The following is a 19671-nucleotide window of genomic DNA, read 5'->3' as shown; positions in this document are numbered from 1 at the left end:
TTAACTTTTAATTAAGTGTCTAATAATTCATTCATAACTATAAATGTTGTAGGTAATAATTCTCTAATTTTTTAATAAATTCATAGTTTTAAATAAATAATTGATTTAAAATCACATTTTTTGTTTAATCAATACAATCAACTTATATACAAATTTTTAAAATTAGAAAAAATACTCTATACAAAAATTTTGAATAAAAACCATAATAATAATAAATCTTGAAAGTATAAATTATTTCCAAAATTGAAAAACGAGAGTTTTTAATTTTTTTATTAAAATTTTTTAGAGTATAAATACACACGAACTTTTACGATTTAATTTAACTTTTTTCTCCTTAAACATAGATTTTTTGTAAAAATGATGTAAAGGAGCCTTATGATAGTTTTTCTTTCTGCTGTTTAGATTTACATTTTAGGATATTTCTCCAATATAATTAGTGTCGATTTGGATTAATTTAACTTTCGAAATGTTCATAGTTTTTCAAATTGAAATTTTAAAGCAAATCATCTATTAGAAAAATTAGCTACCATATTTGATGGTAACCTCTATGAGAAGGTAAAGTATAAATTAGAAAAATAAGGTAACTACAACACATCTATAAAATAAACTCTATGAAATTGTATACAAATATCCAATAATGTATCACAAATAAAAAAGAAAAAGAAAAAGAGGAGAGATCGGGAGGAAGAGAAAAAAACACCTCAATAAAGAAGAAAATATCTCAAACTTGTGGCATTAGAAAATTTGTATGTAGATGAATTGCATCTAGCATATACGTTGTGAATGTGAAATGGAACGATAAAACTTCAAAATGGTGACAATAAAATTTGTAAGTACTTTGTCCAAAATATCCCTATAATAACATATTTAAAAGGGTTTTTTGTTTGGTCCTATTTGTAATTCTGTACCAAATATTGAGTTTCATTGTCCAATGTACACTCAAAACAATTCAATCTTTTTCCTTAAAAGAAAAAAAGAATTGAAGGATGATAATAAATTTCTTTTAGTTTAACCATAAGCAAAATAACAATTTTGAACCTCTTAGCTTTAGATGAATTCTTTTTTACGACCATCCATTATTACACCATTTTTTAAGTTTAAAATTAATTATGTGTTAAATATATGAATCAAAGTAATAAATAATTTATTGAGGCTCATATTGACAAAATTAAAAAAGAAAAAGAAAAATCAATTTTCATACTACATAAATAAAAGTAACAATAAATATTTTACTTGATATAAATTAAAAAGTGTGTAAAACAAAACCTAAAATGAAAAAATTAAACTAATTATTTAGTCTCTATAAATAACATATTAACCCTTCTTCTTCACTTCCAAAAAAAATACATTATCTCATCACTTACTCCATTCTCTCTCTAAAAATAACAATAACAAAGAAAAAATGGCCGGCGAAGTGGAAATAACAGACGACATGAATATTCTCTCATTTCCAAAACTACGCCGCTCCGACTCATTAGACATTGAATCCAACAACCTCGACGGCCACCGGGGGAACCGAGCTGCGGTGGGGTGGTGGGTGACTCTGCAATTGGCGTTTCAGAGCATTGGGATAGTGTACGGAGACATCGGGACGTCGCCGTTGTACGTTTTTCAGAGCAGTTTTCCGGCGGGGATTAAACATAAGGACGACGTTTTGGGAGTGTTATCGTTGATTTATTATACACTCACTTTGATTCCTTTGGTTAAGTACGTCTTCATCGTCTTGCAAGCTAACGACAATGGCGACGGTATTTCATTCTTTATTTTCCCATTCAACAATTTCTTTCTTATTATTCTTTTTTAAAATCATCATAATTTAAACTCGTCTTGTTTGATGCTTGACCCAATTTGCATCAATTTCAATATATATTTTTGAAAAATTTAGCTTCTAGATTTTTAAAATTATAGATTTTAATAAGAGTTATATATATATAAAAAAGTGTAATATAATTGTGTGATACATATATTTATGTATTTAGAATTTATAAATAAGTTCAATTTAGCACAAACTCATCTAATTTAAATTCGAACTTAAAATAAGTTGGTATATAATCCTTTAAAACTATATTTAATAGAGATAACTTGATAAAGGTCATTGAATTATCGAATTTTTAAGTATCGAACATTAGTTATAAGTCTCAATTTATATTTATTTTGTAGGTGCAAGATGATTAACAAATATATGCTTTTGTCTGTAAGATGTGATGGTGATACCAAATTTGTGAATTTAATTAATTAATGCACATACACTAATTGTCTTCTATTTATGCTTTCATAAAATACAAACGTTGGTTTTCTTCTTTTACCATGTTCACATTTACAGATTCCCAAGAAAATAAAGTAGGCAACAAATTAACTTTTTATTATTTTCTCTTTTTAATATTCTACTATTTAAAAATCTTTTGTTAAAAATATTAAAAAACAATAGAGACTAAATTAATTTTTTTAAAAATATTTTAATTTATTTTGTTATTTTAAAAATGCTTAAATTTAAATTTATTTTAGTTTTTGACATTTTTAAAAAACAAAATGTGCTTTGTCGTTCTAATTAGCCCTTAAAGAGTTATCCACGTGGCACACATGCAGCCTAGAAGTCTTATTGACTATTCCATCCTCGTAAATATAATGTTTGAAAAAGAAAAATAGGCTTCTCTATTATATATATATATATATATATATATATATTTTGTTTCCAAGTTTGTTAAATTTATTCTTTAATTTTATATGATCATTAATCAGTAAGAAACTTATCGATATATTTGTTTTTTTTCTGCGAGACGTGATATAAATGTTGCATCTATGTGTTTATTAAAAATATAGTTAAGCTCAACCATAACTCCACGATCTTATTATCTAAAATTTGGAGGTTTTTATCTCTGCTCCAAAAATGTGAAAAAATATATATCAAATTGTTATTATTATTATTTTGAATTTGGTCTATTTTTGGGGTCTTGAAACGTACTTATAGGAGGAACATTTGCAATGTATTCTCTACTTTGCCGATATGCAAAAGTAGGGTTAATACCTAACCAACAAGCTGAGGATAAGGAGGTTTCTAATTACCAATTGGACATTCCCAACAACCGTGTGCGTCGAGCGTCGTGGCTGAAGTCGCAACTCGAGAACCGTCGTTTTGCGAAACTTTTCTTGCTCTTTGCAACCATGCTTGGCACCTCTATGGTCATCGGTGATGGGGTTCTCACTCCATGCATTTCTGGTAATCACATATATATAGTACTCTTGATAGTTAAATATATATTTTCTGCTTTGTGACAAATATTTGTTGTAGTTGATAGATCATTAGTTTACACACAACATGATACTTTAATGAGATGATAGATAAATTTAACTAGAGGAGAGAAACTATACCACGTAAAAAGAAATTTTAAAATTTCAATTGAACTCTTACATATTTGGAGGATAAATTAGAAACTTTTTTCTTAGATGTTTATCATGTCACTTAAACTTATGTACATTACGTAGAGACTAGATTGATTAAAAAAATTGGTTGGTAAAGAATAATAATTGACATATTTATTAAATACTTTGGTATTACATTATAACATTGAATTCACACACACAACACATGGTGTAATTTGCAAAGATATTAAAAATCTCAAGGACTTTTGTTCATAGTGACAAAAGCCATCTTGTCCCCTTTTGTTGGGAGTCAAAATCACTGAGTACTTAGTCTATTTCTCCTTTGGAATTATTTTACAGCAAAATTTGACTAAAAAGAAGAAAAAAAATGGCAATAAGTGTAAATATGGAAGAGTTGTGTTTCATTTTGCTCTCTTAATTTGTTTTTGACTTTGCAGTTAAATCCTTGTACTTTGTAATTATTGCAGTTTTGTCAGCTGTTGGAGGCATTAAAACAGCTTTATCTTCAATAACACAAGGTATTTTCCATTCTTTTCATTACCTAAATCACATAAATATTTAATCATACCAACATTCATAGTGCTTAGCTACTTAGAAATTGATATGCCACAATCTTCTTTTGAAAAAAATAAAAATAAAAATAAAACGGAAGCTACTCTTTTAATATCATAGCCAAGTTTCTATACTATAGGACATATAAATTCTTTCCACGAGTTTTCATGTCATCTAAATATTATTATTGTTGTATGACCGGTAAGATTAACAGATCTCAAGCACTCATTAAAAATTTATAGGATTAGAATATATAAAAAATAAGAGGCAGAAATGGTAAGAATTATAGAAATTGAAAATGTGCAGTTATTGTAAGCTCAAATATTGTTTCATAAATTAATTAATGATATTAGTTTGATGAATGTTTGAATTTCTTTATCTATTAATTAAAACATCAAATATATGTTAAAAAGGTTAAAACAACATTCAAAATAATTACAATACTAATTAATGAGGAGGTCAAGTTAATTTTAAATGAATAAAAGAAAAGAGAGAACAACATTTTCTATGATTTGAAGACCAAAGTAATTGAAGTTTAAGTCTAAACTAAACTTTGAAGGATATTCTCTTAAAAAGTAATAGTTTTTCTTTAGGAAAAAGAATAATAATGTAATACAACAAAAATATCAAGTCAAGAGTAATGATATGATTTGATTAATATCCTAGCTAGTAAACAATAATAATAATGGCCCCATTTAATTATTTGGCTCTTTTTCTTTTTTCTAGTCAATATTACATCCATTCAACGACTATATCATATAATGATCAATAATATTCCATATTGTAAAAACAAATTTAAAAAAAAAAACTTTTTTTTGATAGGTTTTGATTTTATTATTTAAGTTTCCAAATATTATATATTTAGTTGATATATTTTGTGTATTAAAAACGATATAATGATATTAAAATTTTATTGATGGATAAATAGGTAGTGAGTTTGAATTGCATGTGCACAATTGGATTAAGCACCCTCTATTTCGTAATTAAATTGCATGTTTTGATTACAAATTAGGATATGGATCCTACTATTCATTACGAGTACAAAATATTAGTAAACAATAACAAAAATGATCAACTACGACTCACTTTAATTTGAATTATATTCAATTGAAGATCAAAAAGATATTTTTTTCTAACAAATAATTTTGAAAGTATACTAACAAATAATTCAATTACATTTAGGATTGATAGGCAGATGATTTTTCAATTAGTAGTAATTAATTAAGTTTTTTGATATCTCATAATTGGATTTGAAAATGATGAGAAAAACAGATACAATAGTGGGGATATCAGCTGGGATATTAGTGTGTCTTTTCATGGCTCAAAGATTTGGAACAGACAAAGTTGGCTACACATTTGCTCCGATTATATGCATTTGGTTCATCTTCATAGCTTCCATTGGCTTCTACAATTTTGTCAACTATGATCCTTCAGTCATTTCAGCTTTAAACCCTAAATATATTATTGACTATTTTAGAAGAAACAAAACCCAAGCTTGGATTTCCCTTGGTGGCATTGTTCTCTCCATAACAGGTACATTCATTTAATTCAATTGAATAACAATTTTAATTTATATATTATTGTGTTAAATTTTATGGTTTAAAAGTATATAATGGATGTAATGTAGGGACAGAAGCATTATTTGCTGATGTTGGGCATTTCAGTGTGAGATCAATTCAAATAAGTATGTGTATTGTTACATATCCAGCTTTATTGCTTTCTTACACAGGACAAGCCTCTTATCTTCGTATACACATTGATGATGTTGGAGATGCCTTCTTTAAATCCATTCCAGGTCCAACCCAAACTTATCCACCTTCATTTTTGTTTCTTTTGTAGATCCTTCTACTTTCAAATTTGGTTTGATCTGTATATCTTCAACTTAAGTTCTTCGTTTTGGTAAACAAATGCAGATCCTTTATACTATCCAATGTTTGTAGTGGCTGTATTATCAGCCATTATTGCAAGTCAAGCTATGATTTCAGGAACATTCTCTATAATTCAACAATCTCTTTCACTTGGGTGTTTCCCAAGAGTTAAAATTGTTCATACTTCTTCTAAGTATGAAGGCCAAGTATATATCCCTCAAGTCAACTTTCTACTTATGCTTGCTTCTTTAGCTGTCACTCTTGCCTTCAAGGACACTAACAAGATAGGAAATGCTTATGGTAACACACTTTACTTTCAACTAGTCTCTCTGTTTAAATTATGCTTTTGAGTTCAATAATGGTCAGTCAATAGCAATTTTCTAATTTTGGTGTTGGGGTGTGCAATATGAGCTGAGAGTGTTGAAAGATTTGATGACTCTTACAGTTCAATTATATTTATCCTTTTTTGTTTTGTGCAGGCATAGCTGTTGTGTTTGTGATGACTCTTACATCTTCATTCTTAGTATTAATCATGATCATGATTTGGAAAACCCACATACTTTTGATAATCATTTACATTCTTGTCATTGGTTCATTGGAGCTTCTTTATTTGAGCTCAGTCCTTTACAAATTTGATCAAGGAGGTTACCTTCCACTTGCTTTTGCCTTTGCACTTATGGCCATTATGTACACTTGGAACACTGTCTATAGAAGAAAATACTATTATGAGCTTCATAACAAGATCTCTTCTCATCAACTTAACGACATTGTATCAATTGCCAATCCGTGTAGAGTTCAAGGCCTTGCCATTTTCTACTCTGACCTTGTACAAGGCATTCCTCCCATTTTCAAGCTTTACATGTCCAACGTCCCCGTCCTTCATCAAGCTCTCGTATTTGTCTCAATCAAGTCATTGCCTATAAGCAAGGTCCCATCAGACGAGCGGTTTCTCTTTCGCAGAGTTGAACCAAGAGAGCTTGGTATCTTTCGATGCGTCGTGAGGTACGGTTACACGGATGGTCACAACGACGTGCAAGAGTCGTTCGAGAGAAGTTTGGTGGATAAATTGAAAGGGTTTTTAAGGGATGATGTTAGGGTTAGTACTGCCAAAGTGGAAGAGGAGGAAGATCGTGAGAATGGGGTAATAATTGAGGAAGAGAAACAAAAGATTAGAGAAGTGGAATTGGAGAAAGAGATTGAGGAAGTTGATAAAGCTTGGGAATATGGTGTGGTTCATTTGGTAGGAGAAAGTGAAATTATTGCAAAGGAAGGGTCCAATATTTGGAAAAGGGTTTTGATTAATTATATTTACAATTTCTTGAAGAACAATTTGAGACAAAGTGAGAGAGTGTTTGATATTCCTCACAATCGTTTGCTTAAAGTGGGAATGACATATGAGCTATAAGCTTAACAGCAATGAGTAGCAATGAATAAAAGTAAAATTCGGTTAAATTAGAAAGTTTAGTCTTTAATTCCACGTTTTGAGAAAACTATATATTTGGATTTACAATTTTCTCTCCATATCTCTTAAATGTATTGCTCCCATTTTGTTCTCTCTATTTAATTAATTTCCTCTCAAGATATATATCTCAACATTTACACATGCATTAGCTATAAAGGATATGTCTATCATCAAAACTAACAAGTGCATGTATATAATAAACTTGTTGATATGATTTTCTTGAATAATATGTTTGCAATCTAGGAGTATATAGGAATTGGATGTTAATTAGATTAAAATATGATTTATGATTCATGTTCCTTCTCCTCGATAGGGGTATTTGATAAGCTAATTGAAAGGAAAATAGGGCATATGTTAAAAGGATCATAAAGTGAAATCTTTAATCAATGTGTACATATAACATATGTATGTATGTATATAAGAGTTTGGACCAGCTTTGACATTATACAAATTTTAATTCAAGAAAACGATGGAAGCGCTTACAAATAGGTGTAAACTAAGTCAAGTTTAGTTTATGCAAAGATAGAAAAAGAGGAAGAAGAAGAAGAAGAAAAAGCATTCACACAAATTTTTTAAAAAAGGAGAAAAGATATTTCTTAGTTATTCATGCTCTATTATTGAATATTAATTAACTGAAAAAAGAAGTTGAAATTTTGAAGTGTTTTTGGCAGAGGCAAATGCCAAGTTGAATCATTATTTCTTGTATTTTACAATCTTTTTTTAGACACACTACAACCCCAATAACACACCAAGCTAACCCCACTTTCTCATTCTCTTTTCTTCTTTATATTAGGATTTTATTAATTTGATTTAAAATTTCCTTATTTTTTATAATGAACTTTAGAGTTCTAGAGAATAAAAAATATATAGGAGAACTTTTCAAGATATTAGAAAAGCAAAACACACCAATTATGGAGATTGAGAAACCGAGTGTCTAAAACACAAGCAAAAAACAAATCCCTCTGAATTATTAATATCTCTCATTTGACAATGTGTATTTTAGAGAATCAAGCCGTAGATTTTAAAGTTGATAATTAAGACAAGTTCATGCATAGTTGCTACTCTTCATTTTTCTTTCATTCTAGGGTGGGGACTAGAGGAAGAGGAAGAGGAAGAAGGAACAAAAATATCTTATTCATTTGGGTGTGGGAACAGAAGAGAAGCATCATATCCATTTGCAAAGGTTATTGTAATTATTTGGGTAAGAAAATTGGGAAAGAGATGGGACGATGGGAGATTGATGGAGTGACTTTTCAAATGCATGTGTGGAATTATTTTAGTCGTTCTCCTCCTCTCATGGACGGTCAAGGAAAGAAGCCATTTGATCTCCTTTTCAAATATTGAGGATATCAAAATAATAAATTTGCTCACTTCCCAAAATTTAAAATCACTTTCCTAAATGTAATATCTTGAAACAAGAAGACCAAATAAAAACTCTCAAACCCATATTTGAAAAAGGGAATTTTCTTGAACATACATATAGCTTTTCTACCCAATTTTGCAATGAAGTGATACAAATTAGGAAAAAGTAGAAGATTAAAAAATAATTATTTTTACTATTCTTAAAAATAATTTAAGTTATTTGTTAAAAAAGATAAATTAGAATAAAAATATGTTTCTTTTTCCACACTTTACCATAAATATATAAATAAATATAGTTTAGTTGACGTAAGGTGACAAAAAGAGAGTTCAACTTTTTATGGCAAATTCTCAAGTCGTCTCTTGAGAGAGTCTTTGGTGACTTAATGGGTTTGGTGTGATTTTTAATTATATAATTTTGAAATGTGTTTTCTATATATTTTTTAAAAAAATGAAAATTAATATTTTATTAAAATTAGAATCGATTTTAAAAATATATTTTTTAATAAATTCATTTTTGTTAAAATTGTTTTCAAACTTGCTTACACATATATACAACTTTAATTACATAATCAAATAAATTCAATTTATAATAATAAAAAATAGTTTATGAAATGACACGACTATACACGTGCATCCAAATACATAGGAAGAATATTTTATTGCCCACACGTGCCAAAGCCAATTAATAAAAGAAAAATAAGCCTAAAGTTAAAGCAAAGTTAAGATGTAGATTCTGAGAATATTTTTAGTTTAAAATGAAAGCACCAATAATAATTAATACATTTTATTTTTTTTCTTTCAAAATAATAATATATAATTCATAAGTGGGATATTATTTTATTTTGTTAAAGTGTTAGAAGTGAAGGTTTTCATTTTTCAACAAAAAAAGAAAAAGTAAAGGGGAAATAATAATTAATAATGATGAATTCCACTGACTAAAATTAAAGAAAACCAATTGATTTTCTTTTTCCTCTTGAATCTCATTTATTCATCGAAATACAAATAACAATAATGGTAAATAATACAAGAAAAAAAAACTAAACGTTCCATCATACATTAATAAGTGTTATAAGAAAATGTTAGAATGTTATATAATATCATAAAAATGGAAAACTTTTTTTATATAGTTATTTTCTTCTCTTTTTCTCTTAAAATTTAATAATTTAAACTATTAAGTTTTTACTTAACAATTTTTAAAGGATAAGGGTTTTTAAGTTGTTTAAAAATTAAATATATTAGTATTTATTATGAATTATTTACATTTTTCGATTAAATTTATAAACTTAATCATAACCTATATATTTCACATAAATTTCAAACACAATTCTTAATAAGATAATATATTTTGGTTATAGATTTGGAGGCAAACCTATAGTTGATTATGATTATGGAAAATAGATCAACTTGATGCAATCAATTTATTTATTTTCTTTGTGAATCACTTCTAAACCTTACAAAGTCAATAGATGTAATTTTGTTCGTATGTATACGCAAGTTGTAAGCTGTTTTTCATAAACCACCCATGCCACTTCAAGGAAGTCAGCTAACGACGTAATTTCATTTCTATAACCACACCATATCTTTTGGCCTTTCACATTATTGCTCTTTATACATAACAAATCTATGAATATGAAAAAGAAAATCATTGTTAATATTTTTAGTCGAACAATTATTGGAATGAATAGATCTAATCTACCCTACATATTTGGAATGACATTTTTATAACAATTATCTTTATTGAGTTAAATAATATTTTAACTACATATCATATAATGGTTTTGGTGAATTTCGTCAAATTGATTAATATAAAAGACTTTTCCAAAGAAGATAATTGATGAAGGTATTAAAACCATATACCTCTTTATCATAGCTAAATTAAACAGTGTACATCGGTTAAGACTATGATTAAATTTACTTTTTTATTAAAATTTTGCTTTTTAACTTCTCATTTTTGTTTAGTTTGCATAAGACCAAAAGTAATCAAACTATTTATTTATTTATTTATATTTAAAATGAATTTAATAGAAAAAAGAAAGAAAAGAAAAAGGGCCAAAGTGAGGTTTGCTAATCTAAAATATCTTCTCCTATCCCCACTCTAAAATTTCCTATAAATTCTTACTTCCAACTTCCAAACTTTCACGGGTCAGCAAACTCAAATACTCCATTTTCCTCTCTCAAATTCTCTATTTTCCAGAGATTAAACCATGGAAGTCGATCGGACGACTGACAACGATCGCTTTCCTGATTTCCAAGAGAGCTCCTACGAGTCCAGCCCCAACTTGCCGGAAAGAAAGCTTCGACGAAACGACTCATTGGACGTTGAATCCCGCACCGTCCCCGGTGCCGCAGGCGTCCATGGTCACAAGGTTGATGCACTTCCTTTTTTCTCTCTACAATTTTTTTAGTATGTGTATTGATTTCGGTTTTGTGTTCTGCAAAGGCGGTAGGAGCGGCGGCGGCGACGGCGAGCTGGGGAGTGATTTTGCATTTGGCATTTCAGAGCGTGGGAATTGTGTACGGGGATATTGGAACGTCGCCGTTGTATGTGTATGCAAGCACATTCATCGACGGAATCAAGCATAAAGATGACATCCTAGGGGTCCTGTCTTTGATTCTCTACACCCTCACTTTGATCCCTTTGGTTAAGTACGTCTTCCTCGTCTTGCAGGCCAATGACAACGGCGAAGGTAACTACAAATATTTTTCTATATCAATACTCGAGTGCAGTACATCTGTACGTGCTGCATGCACCTATCTTTTTGTACTCCATTTCAAATAAGAATTAAAATATCTATACTAAAGAACACGAAAACCATGATTATAAAAAAATGAAACAAAACTTTCACTAAATGATTAACATAAACCAGACCTTTAACTTAGATTCATAAAGGACTGAAGTTTGTAATTTGTATATAATGGAAGGTGGTACGTTTGCATTATACTCATTACTATGCCGATACGCAAAAGTCGGGTTGATACCAAGCGAGCAAGTGGAAGATCAAGAGGTATCGAATTTTCAACTGGAGCTTCCCAACAATCGCGTTAAAATGGCCTCTTGCCTTAAATCTAAACTTGAAAACAGCCGCGCTGCTAAGATTTTCTTGCTCTTTGCCACCATGCTCGGCACTTCCATGGTCATCGGCGATGGGGTCCTCACTCCTTCCATCTCCGGTAACTTTTTCTTTTTCCTAACATTACCTTTTTGGTTTATCTACAATGGAAAAAACTTGTGTTCCTTTGAATTTAGTGTTAGTTGAATGGTAATTTGGTTTCTTTGTTCTCTTTCTTCTTCTCTCTTTGTTCTTGACTCAATTTCTAATACAAGGGGAGGGTAAAATTAGCAAAAATAAAAAATAAAAAAATTAAATCCATCTTACGTATATTTTTTAAATTAAAAAATAACAAATTTAAAAAACAGATTATCACCATCAGCTAATTTTAGATTATAGATTATGGTCATATTCTTTTTTTAAATCTAATGCAATTTTTAAAAATTAAAACTATTTTTAAAATATATAAAAAGAAAAAACTTTATTTTCTACTTTATATTTTTTAAATAGTTTCAAATTTTTGTTATATTTAAAACTGATCTTTAAATTATTTTATTTTCCAGTTTTTAATTTTAAAAATTATCCTATGTTTACATGTATCTATATGTTGTATATGTACATATATCTATAAGTTTCTTTGTTTTATCATTCACTTTTCAAAAGGATGATTTAACTTCATACTCAACTTTAGAAAAAAAATCCTAAAATTTTTATATAAAAGTAATAAAAAATCAAGCACAATTTTTTGATATTGAATAGAAGAATACATAGGGTTTAGTTTTTCTTTCCATTCAACAACGTACAAAAGTTAATTAATAATTTTAACTTCTAATCTTTAAGTCGAAATAATTTGGTGGGACTAAATTGAGTTAAATGTTGATGTTGACAAAGAGGAATAAATGCACATATTCTTGAAAGAAAAACTTCCACGTTCACATCTAAATAAATTGTTTCGTCCCTCTCTTGAATATCTAAAAGTCTACAACTATTTCTTTTTGGTGAAAATTAAAGAACCAAAAAGGAAAAAAAAAAGTGTTAGAAAGAAAAATAGAACTCTAAAAAGAATTCAAATTTGATGGCAGTTTTGTCGGCTGTTGGAGGAATCAAGAATGCTACATCCACTATGACACAAGGTATTTTTATTTTCTTTTACATCATCTTTTGTTATATACAGAAACAAATCAATTTTGATTACTTCCATAAGAATTGTCATACAGTAATTATTTTAATGGGTAAAATTGTTGAAAGATCAAATTACTGTGAATTAAGTGAAGTTGATACTAATTATCACAAATAATTTAGTTGAAGAAGAATATATAAGTCTTTTTCTTTGGTTTTTTTTGGACAGACAAAATAGTTTGGATATCAGCAGCAATCTTGGTTTGTCTATTCATGGTACAAAGATTTGGAACCCATAAAGTTGGATATTCCTTTGCTCCAATTATTTGCATTTGGTTTGCACTAATTGGTGGCATTGGCTTCTACAATTTTTTGAAATTTGACCCTTCTGTTATCAAAGCTGTTAATCCAAAATACATTTTTGACTACTTCAAAAGAAACAAAAAGGATGCTTGGATCTCTCTCGGCGGTGTCGTTCTTGCCATTACAGGTAAATTTCCAGTACTACACACGGTAGTATATGAACACAAAAACTTTAACCACATCACTATTTAATTATTACTAGTCCATAACAAGTGTATTTGATGCAAGTGGCGTTTATAGTTTAAATAGTTTTCTTTACCTTATTTGATTCGAATAGTTGTAACCATACGAAAGAAAAAGACAATAAAAGTGAACGACTTTGAAAAGATAGAATGTGTGATTGTTTCTTCACCATTAGATTTGTGATTTTACATGTCTATTCTCTATATCACACTCCTACACAAGAAGCTATTGCAATTCAACATGTGTGTTTTTGGGAAGTCAATCCTTTGAAAGTTTTTTATGTCATGGAATTATTAATTAAACAGGAACTGAAGCTCTCTTTGCGGATGTGGGGCACTTCACTGTGATGTCCATAAGGCTAAGCATGTGTGGTGTGGCCTACCCTGCCCTCGTCTCTGCCTACGTCGGTCAAGCCGCCTTCCTTCGTAAACACACCGATCTCGTCTCTGACACATTCTTTAGCTCCATTCCAGGTACCGGAATGCTTCAGTCATAATAAACCGTGATTGTTTTTAAACTTAAATCATTTATTGATCATATTCTCAACATTCGACCTCTACACTTGAGAATCTTGTAATAATCGAATTGTAATTTGGTTTTGTAGGTCCTCTCTACTGGCCGATGTTTGTGGTGGCTGTGCTCGCCTCCATTGTCGCCAGCCAAGCCATGATCTCTGGCACCTTCTCCATCATCCAACAGTCCCTCTCCTATGGCTGTTTCCCTAGAGTTAAAGTTGTTCATACTTCTTCCAAGTATGAGGGCCAAGTTTACATCCCTGAGGTTAACTATCTACTAATGTTGGCATGTCTTGGAGTCACTCTAGGATTTAAAGATACGACGCGAATTGGGAATGCTTATGGTAATGATTCCTTCACTCTTGCGTTTCTTTATGGATGAAAATCATGAGTTTGGTCTTTGGACTTTCATGTTCATGTCTATTATTCCAATAGGTCGAACACACATAATTAACTTTCAATTCTCATTACTTTAGTAGATCTCTACATTTTTAATTTTTAATTTTGTGTTGTGATATTTTTTAATAAAAATAATGACCTATTAATATTTAACATTTTTTAAGATTTTGAAATTGTTATCAAACATTAAGAGAGTGCTAATAATATGTCAAGAAATCAAGTATTAAGTGGAAATGAAATGGCAAGAAATCAAGTGCCTCTAAAAAATGCGTAAAATCACTAGGAAATACTTTTAATGATTTAAAAATTCATTTTATTAGTAAAAAATGCCTTTTAAATAATTAATAAACATGCACGTTATAGAGTTAAAACTGCATAATTTCGGAAGCACTTTTGAACTAATTAGTAACCGTTTTGAAGAATTCTCAATCTTTTTTCTATAGTGTCATTTACTAATGAATTCAATATACGTTATTAGTCCATTCTAATAAATACATATATAACAATTAATTGTTGTTGTTGTTTGGCACAGGCATTGCAGTGGTGTTTGTAATGGCACTCACATCAAGTTTCCTAGTGCTCATCATGATCATGATATGGAAATCTCACATACTTATTATAATCTCCTATGTTCTCACCATTGGCTTATTAGAACTTTTATACCTAAGTTCAGTCCTTTACAAGTTTGATCAAGGTGGCTATCTTCCTTTAGCTTTTGCCGGATTTTTAATGACAATAATGTACATATGGAATGATGTTCATAGAAGAAAATACTATTATGAACTTGAACATAAGATTTCTCCTCAAAAGCTCAAGAACATTGCTTCTCTCACGACTCTCAATCGAGTCCCTGGCCTTGCCTTATTCTACTCAGAGCTTGTCCAAGGCATTCCTCCAATCTTCAAGCATTATCTAGCCAACATTCCCACTCTCCAAAGGGTTCTTGTTTTCGTTTCGTTCAAGTCTCTCCCAATAAGTAAAGTCCCAATGGAAGAGAGGTTCCTATTTCGTCGAGTCGAGCCGGATGACCTTAACGTGTTCCGATGTGTGGTAAGATATGGATACAGAGATATCATCCACGAGCAAGAGTCGTTCGAGAGAGTGTTGGTGGAGAGGTTGAAAATGTTTATAGAGGAGGAGTTGTGGAAGCTGCAAAACGAAGACGATAATAGAGCGGAGGAGAGAAGGAGGAGAATAGGAGAGGAGATAGAGGTGGTGGATAGAGCTTGGAAAGATGGAATTGTTCACTTGATTGGACAAAATGAGGTTGTGGCAAGTAAAGGGTCAGGATTAGCAAAAAGGGTTTTGATTAATTATGCTTATAATGCATTGAGGAGAAATTTGAGACAAAGTGAAGAGGTCTTTTACATCCCTAGAAAACGTATGCTCAAAGTGGGAATGACTTATGAGCTGTAGGGGTCTTGTTTTTGGGAAATAATGACTCTTACCAGGGTTTGCATATTAGACTTTTCTCATTCTTGTAAAAGTAAGACAAAGTTCTGAAAAACAATGAGATGATTAATTGATTGAACTTTTCTTATTTAGGTGTGTTAACCTATCTTCCGTGGTTTAGTGATGTCTACGTAAATCTATATATATATATATAAGTTGTACGTGGTGTGTTTTTGAGGTGTATATTTCTCAAATAGCATTGTAATGAAATTAGTGCAAAATGATTTTTCCTTCCTAGTTGTAAGTTAACAAAATTAAAAGTTATAGTGTGAAAGAAAAAGTGATTATGGTTCCCAAATCACATCTTGACTCAATAATATATCTACATGCATTTTGTTTCATAAAGGAAAATTAAGAAGCAATTTATTGAACGGAAAAGAAAGAAAAAAAAAAGTTATCGTTGCCCAAATGAATTTATTGTAAGAAGTTTTTTAAATCTTTTCTCTTTCCTATATTCATGTAAGGATTGGTAAAATTTGAAGAAACTTTTCGTATATTTGATCTTTCCTTCAATTCTTATACTTGAGAAATATCTAAATCATTTATTGCAAGAAGTTGATAGAAAAATAAGCAAAAGTAAAAAACAAAAGAAAGGAAAGGGTTATCAATTCATACTCAAATATAATAGACAGACAATATGACAACTCAAGTTATTAGGCCAAACATACATTTAAAGTATACCAATTAATTAAGATTCAATTAATGTTGGATCAACATTATTTAACATTTAAATGGAGACAACAAACAAACAATATAGTTTATTATGTCAGCCAAGGGTAGTGGGTTCATCACTCATTAGTCTAAAAGCAGCCAAAGGGCAGGTGCTAGGTGTCACATGGAGAACTCAAAAGGAAGCACATGGCCTTTCTCCTAATTAATTTCTCTATAAACTATGCAATTGGGATTAAGTGCCATCATGTATAAAAAAAATATATAATGCCTTCCCATTGATGAAGACCCTGCCAAAGTTAGAAGAAAAATTAAAAACTTTACCTATAAATTTGAACCAGAAAAGCTCCCATGAAGCCAACAAAGTATGTATAGAACATGATGCAATATGGGGTTTTTTAGTCAGTAATTTATTCCATTTGTGTTAGATTGGTATACATGTGTGTAAAAGGCATCTATATATATATAGGTTTTGTATAATCTTTCTATGTCTTATTTATTGTCTCCCATTGTTGTTGGATTTGGGATAATGGTGATTTGTAATACTTTATAATTAATCTCAAGGACTTAGGACATGGAATGTGTTAACTAGTTTGTAGTTTCTTTACTTTCAATTTGGTGTTTATTAGTTTAATCGTTAAGATCCAAGCAAGTTTTAATAATTTTAGTCGAAATATATTAAACATTACTCTACTAGTATTCTTTCATTGGACCCATTTATTTCTGTTTTTTTCTTTAAAAAAACTTAAAATCAAATTAGATACCTATCTTTTATTTTGATTCATGATTTTGAGATCATAAGTTTGATTCTTCATATTACTAGGGTTGGATAAACATTTGGAAAGTCTTCATGTTGCACCGTATACGTTGTCAGAAAATAAAAAGTTTTAAATAATTTTTAAATTCAATTTCAACGTCAGGTTAGATTATTGTCAAAAACTTTAATTATAATATATGCTCATGTACATCAATTTTGGTATACAATATGCTCACATGTATATCAACATGAAATAGAGGGGAAAAAATAAAAAATGGTGTCGAAGTGAGCTTAGTTTAGCAAACATAAAGTATTAATTAACGAATAAACTTTGGTTCATTCAAATTACCCAAACAATTTAAACTATTAAGTTAGGATGAGTTTCCTCGTTTTGTTTTAATTCAGCTATGTCTTCTACACATTCTTAAATTTGGATAAAAGAAAGAGGAGATCAAGTTTTGAAAAGAGAAAAAGGTTGGTTATAGTTTGTAACCCAAAAAATTGGTAAAAAAGTTTAATTTGATATCAATTTCATTTCTGAAACCAATAGCTGGTTTTCTCATTATTCCTTTGAGGAAAAAATATATATATATTAGAAAAATTGAGTAACAATGCAAATAAAATTTAACATTTTATTTTCAACAATATCTAGACAATTAAAAAATGATAGAAGCCTTCAAAGTATCGAGCTTCCCTTCAATTAACTCGTTTTTGTATGCTTTCAATGTTTAATGAGATCATCATATCATGATCGTTAATTTTTTCTTGTGAATATTTTAAAAATACATAGAATAGTGAGTGTTGATAAATCGGATTTTGAATCGTTATTTATATGATATCGTCGTCGTCATTGTATAACATAACAAAAACCCACTATATGATATGCGTAAGTAAACATTTTTTTTTCTTGAGAATGGTAAGTAAAACAACTTGATATTTAAGTAATCATGCAATACAAGAATATGGATGATGATGGAAAAAAGATAATAAAAACTTTATGAAAGTTATTTAATTAGGAAATAGAATCTTATAAAGTTTAAGAATCAATATATATATATAGTAAGAGAAATAATGTGAAAGTTTGAGGAAAAAGATCTTCAAATCTGATCCAAATCTATTATATTTGCTATCAAACTACAAGGGGAATAGTTGGTTTGGTAACTGTGTATTAAATAAATATGATGAACCAACTAAAATAATCCAAAACACCTCCCACCATATATATCTATGTCATTAAATCATCACCTTAACATCCAATTTCTTTACCCATTTTTAAAGGCTCTTTTTCTTTAAACAATTCATTTAGATCATAGATCATGTTTACTCAACTAGCTAGGGTTCATCGTTCAAATCAAAATCTTCGGATGATAGTTAGGACTCTATTATTAATAGATAGATTCCTTTTAACTAATGTAGTTGATAGAACTCGTTCTAAGAATTTGGATCTAAATTTTTTCTATATTTACAAATTCTATTGTATAAGTTGTTTATATATATATATATAGAAGAATAGTAAACTTACTTACAAATATAATAAAATTATAAAATATTTATTTAGTCTAACGAAGTGACTTTATATATTTGATATATTTCTGATGGTTTTGCTATAGGGTTAGAAAAGGAGTTATTAAAGTGAGAAATTTAGGGACTTGATTTTCAAAAATAAGAAACAAAAAACCATGTAGTTATTGAATTAGACCCTAACAAATTAGTTTGGAAAGATTTGGTAGGTATGAAATTAATATTTATTTAATTAGAAAATAGTTTTTAAAAAGATAAATAGTGAGAAAGCAAACCCAATAAAATTTTCAAAATTAAAAACTAAATGGAGGTAATAATAATGGCTTTAACTAATTGAAGGTAATTTTCATATCATCAAAATTGGATAACCAAAAGTAAGTATTAGAGTGAATTTAATCGAATATATCTATCGTCTTACTTCTGTATTCTTAAAAACAAAAAATATTTTAATTAAATTTTCTTTTCTTTTAACTATGATGTTGTCTATTATTGCTTCAAATTATTAGAAGGTTGTCCATTAACCTCTTCTCTTTGGATTTTATTTTAGTGTACCAATTGACTCATCCATGTATGCTATTAGTGGAAATGTGTCTCACATCTATTTACTGGATTTGGTAATGGATAAGAGTATCAACCTAATTGAGATATTTAAATATACCTAGTAATTTCTTTTTCACCCTCTAATTAATATTTCTTGTTCGTAAAAAATTGAATTCGATAAAAATTGTTTTAGTGTAATAACTACATTAGAATCAATATCATACCACACCATGTTTAGATGATATTAAACTTGAAATTTTAATTTTTCATTCTTAGCTTTCACTCACACTAGAAGTTTAGATCATAAATACAACTCATTGCCAAAATTCGGAGGGGAAAAGAGAAATATATATATATCAATTCAAAGATTGATATAGGATCAAGAGCAATATGATCTACTACTCTATATAATTATCTTCTTACTCTTCATCTACTTCAAAGGGGAAAATGCTCAAAAACACACACACACACATACCTA

General features: G+C 29.3%; 2 protein-coding genes across 4 annotated transcripts; both read left to right on the top strand.

The window, feature by feature from the left end:
- The first annotated feature begins 1342 nt into the window (after window positions 1-1342).
- LOC101204520 (potassium transporter 5) lies at window positions 1343-7311 on the top strand. Of its 2 annotated transcripts, none has more exons than XM_031888494.1 (7): window positions 1343-1748; window positions 3017-3217; window positions 3849-3899; window positions 5206-5466; window positions 5561-5728; window positions 5847-6101; window positions 6281-7311. In XM_031888494.1, the coding sequence occupies exons 1-7, from the start codon at window positions 1403-1405 to the stop codon at window positions 7204-7206; spliced, it is 2208 nt and encodes a 735-aa protein (XP_031744354.1). In that variant the 5' UTR covers window positions 1343-1402; the 3' UTR covers window positions 7207-7311. The 2 variants fall into 2 exon arrangements, with proteins under 2 accessions (XP_031744354.1, XP_004136177.1); XM_004136129.3 differs by having other exon boundaries at window positions 2969-3217.
- Window positions 7312-10748: 3437 nt separating this feature from the next.
- On the top strand, window positions 10749-15943 carry LOC101213493 (potassium transporter 5). 2 transcript variants are annotated; one of them, XM_004135999.3, is made up of 8 exons: window positions 10749-10991; window positions 11066-11312; window positions 11548-11796; window positions 12758-12808; window positions 13024-13284; window positions 13646-13813; window positions 13945-14199; window positions 14787-15943. In XM_004135999.3, exons 1-8 carry the CDS (start codon window positions 10830-10832, stop codon window positions 15668-15670), a joined length of 2277 nt encoding a protein of 758 aa, XP_004136047.1. In that variant the 5' UTR covers window positions 10749-10829; the 3' UTR covers window positions 15671-15943. The 2 variants fall into 2 exon arrangements, with proteins under 2 accessions (XP_004136047.1, XP_031745267.1); XM_031889407.1 differs by lacking the exon at window positions 12758-12808.
- Window positions 15944-19671: the final 3728 nt, after the last annotated feature.

Source organism: Cucumis sativus, chromosome 7, assembly GCF_000004075.3.
Source record: "Cucumis sativus cultivar 9930 chromosome 7, Cucumber_9930_V3, whole genome shotgun sequence".
NCBI lineage: Eukaryota > Viridiplantae > Streptophyta > Magnoliopsida > Cucurbitales > Cucurbitaceae > Cucumis > Cucumis sativus.
This window is presented reverse-complemented; position numbering and strand designations above follow the sequence as displayed.

Bases quoted from the DNA above. Each gene is read 5' to 3' on its own strand.
- LOC101213493 (XM_004135999.3), top strand. From the start codon at position 10,830: ATGGAAGTCGATCGGACGACTGACAACGATCGCTTTCCTGATTTCCAA. The intron at 10,992-11,065 runs GTTGATGCACTT...TGTTCTGCAAAG, and splicing joins CAGGCGTCCATGGTCACAAG to GCGGTAGGAGCGGCGGCGGC. The intron at 14,200-14,786 runs GTAATGATTCCT...TGTTTGGCACAG, and splicing joins GCGAATTGGGAATGCTTATG to GCATTGCAGTGGTGTTTGTA.
- LOC101204520 (XM_004136129.3), top strand. From the start codon at position 1,403: ATGGCCGGCGAAGTGGAAATAACAGACGACATGAATATTCTCTCATTT. The intron at 1,749-2,968 runs GTATTTCATTCT...ACGTACTTATAG, and splicing joins AGCTAACGACAATGGCGACG to GAGGAACATTTGCAATGTAT. The intron at 3,900-5,205 runs GTATTTTCCATT...TGAGAAAAACAG, and splicing joins TTTATCTTCAATAACACAAG to ATACAATAGTGGGGATATCA.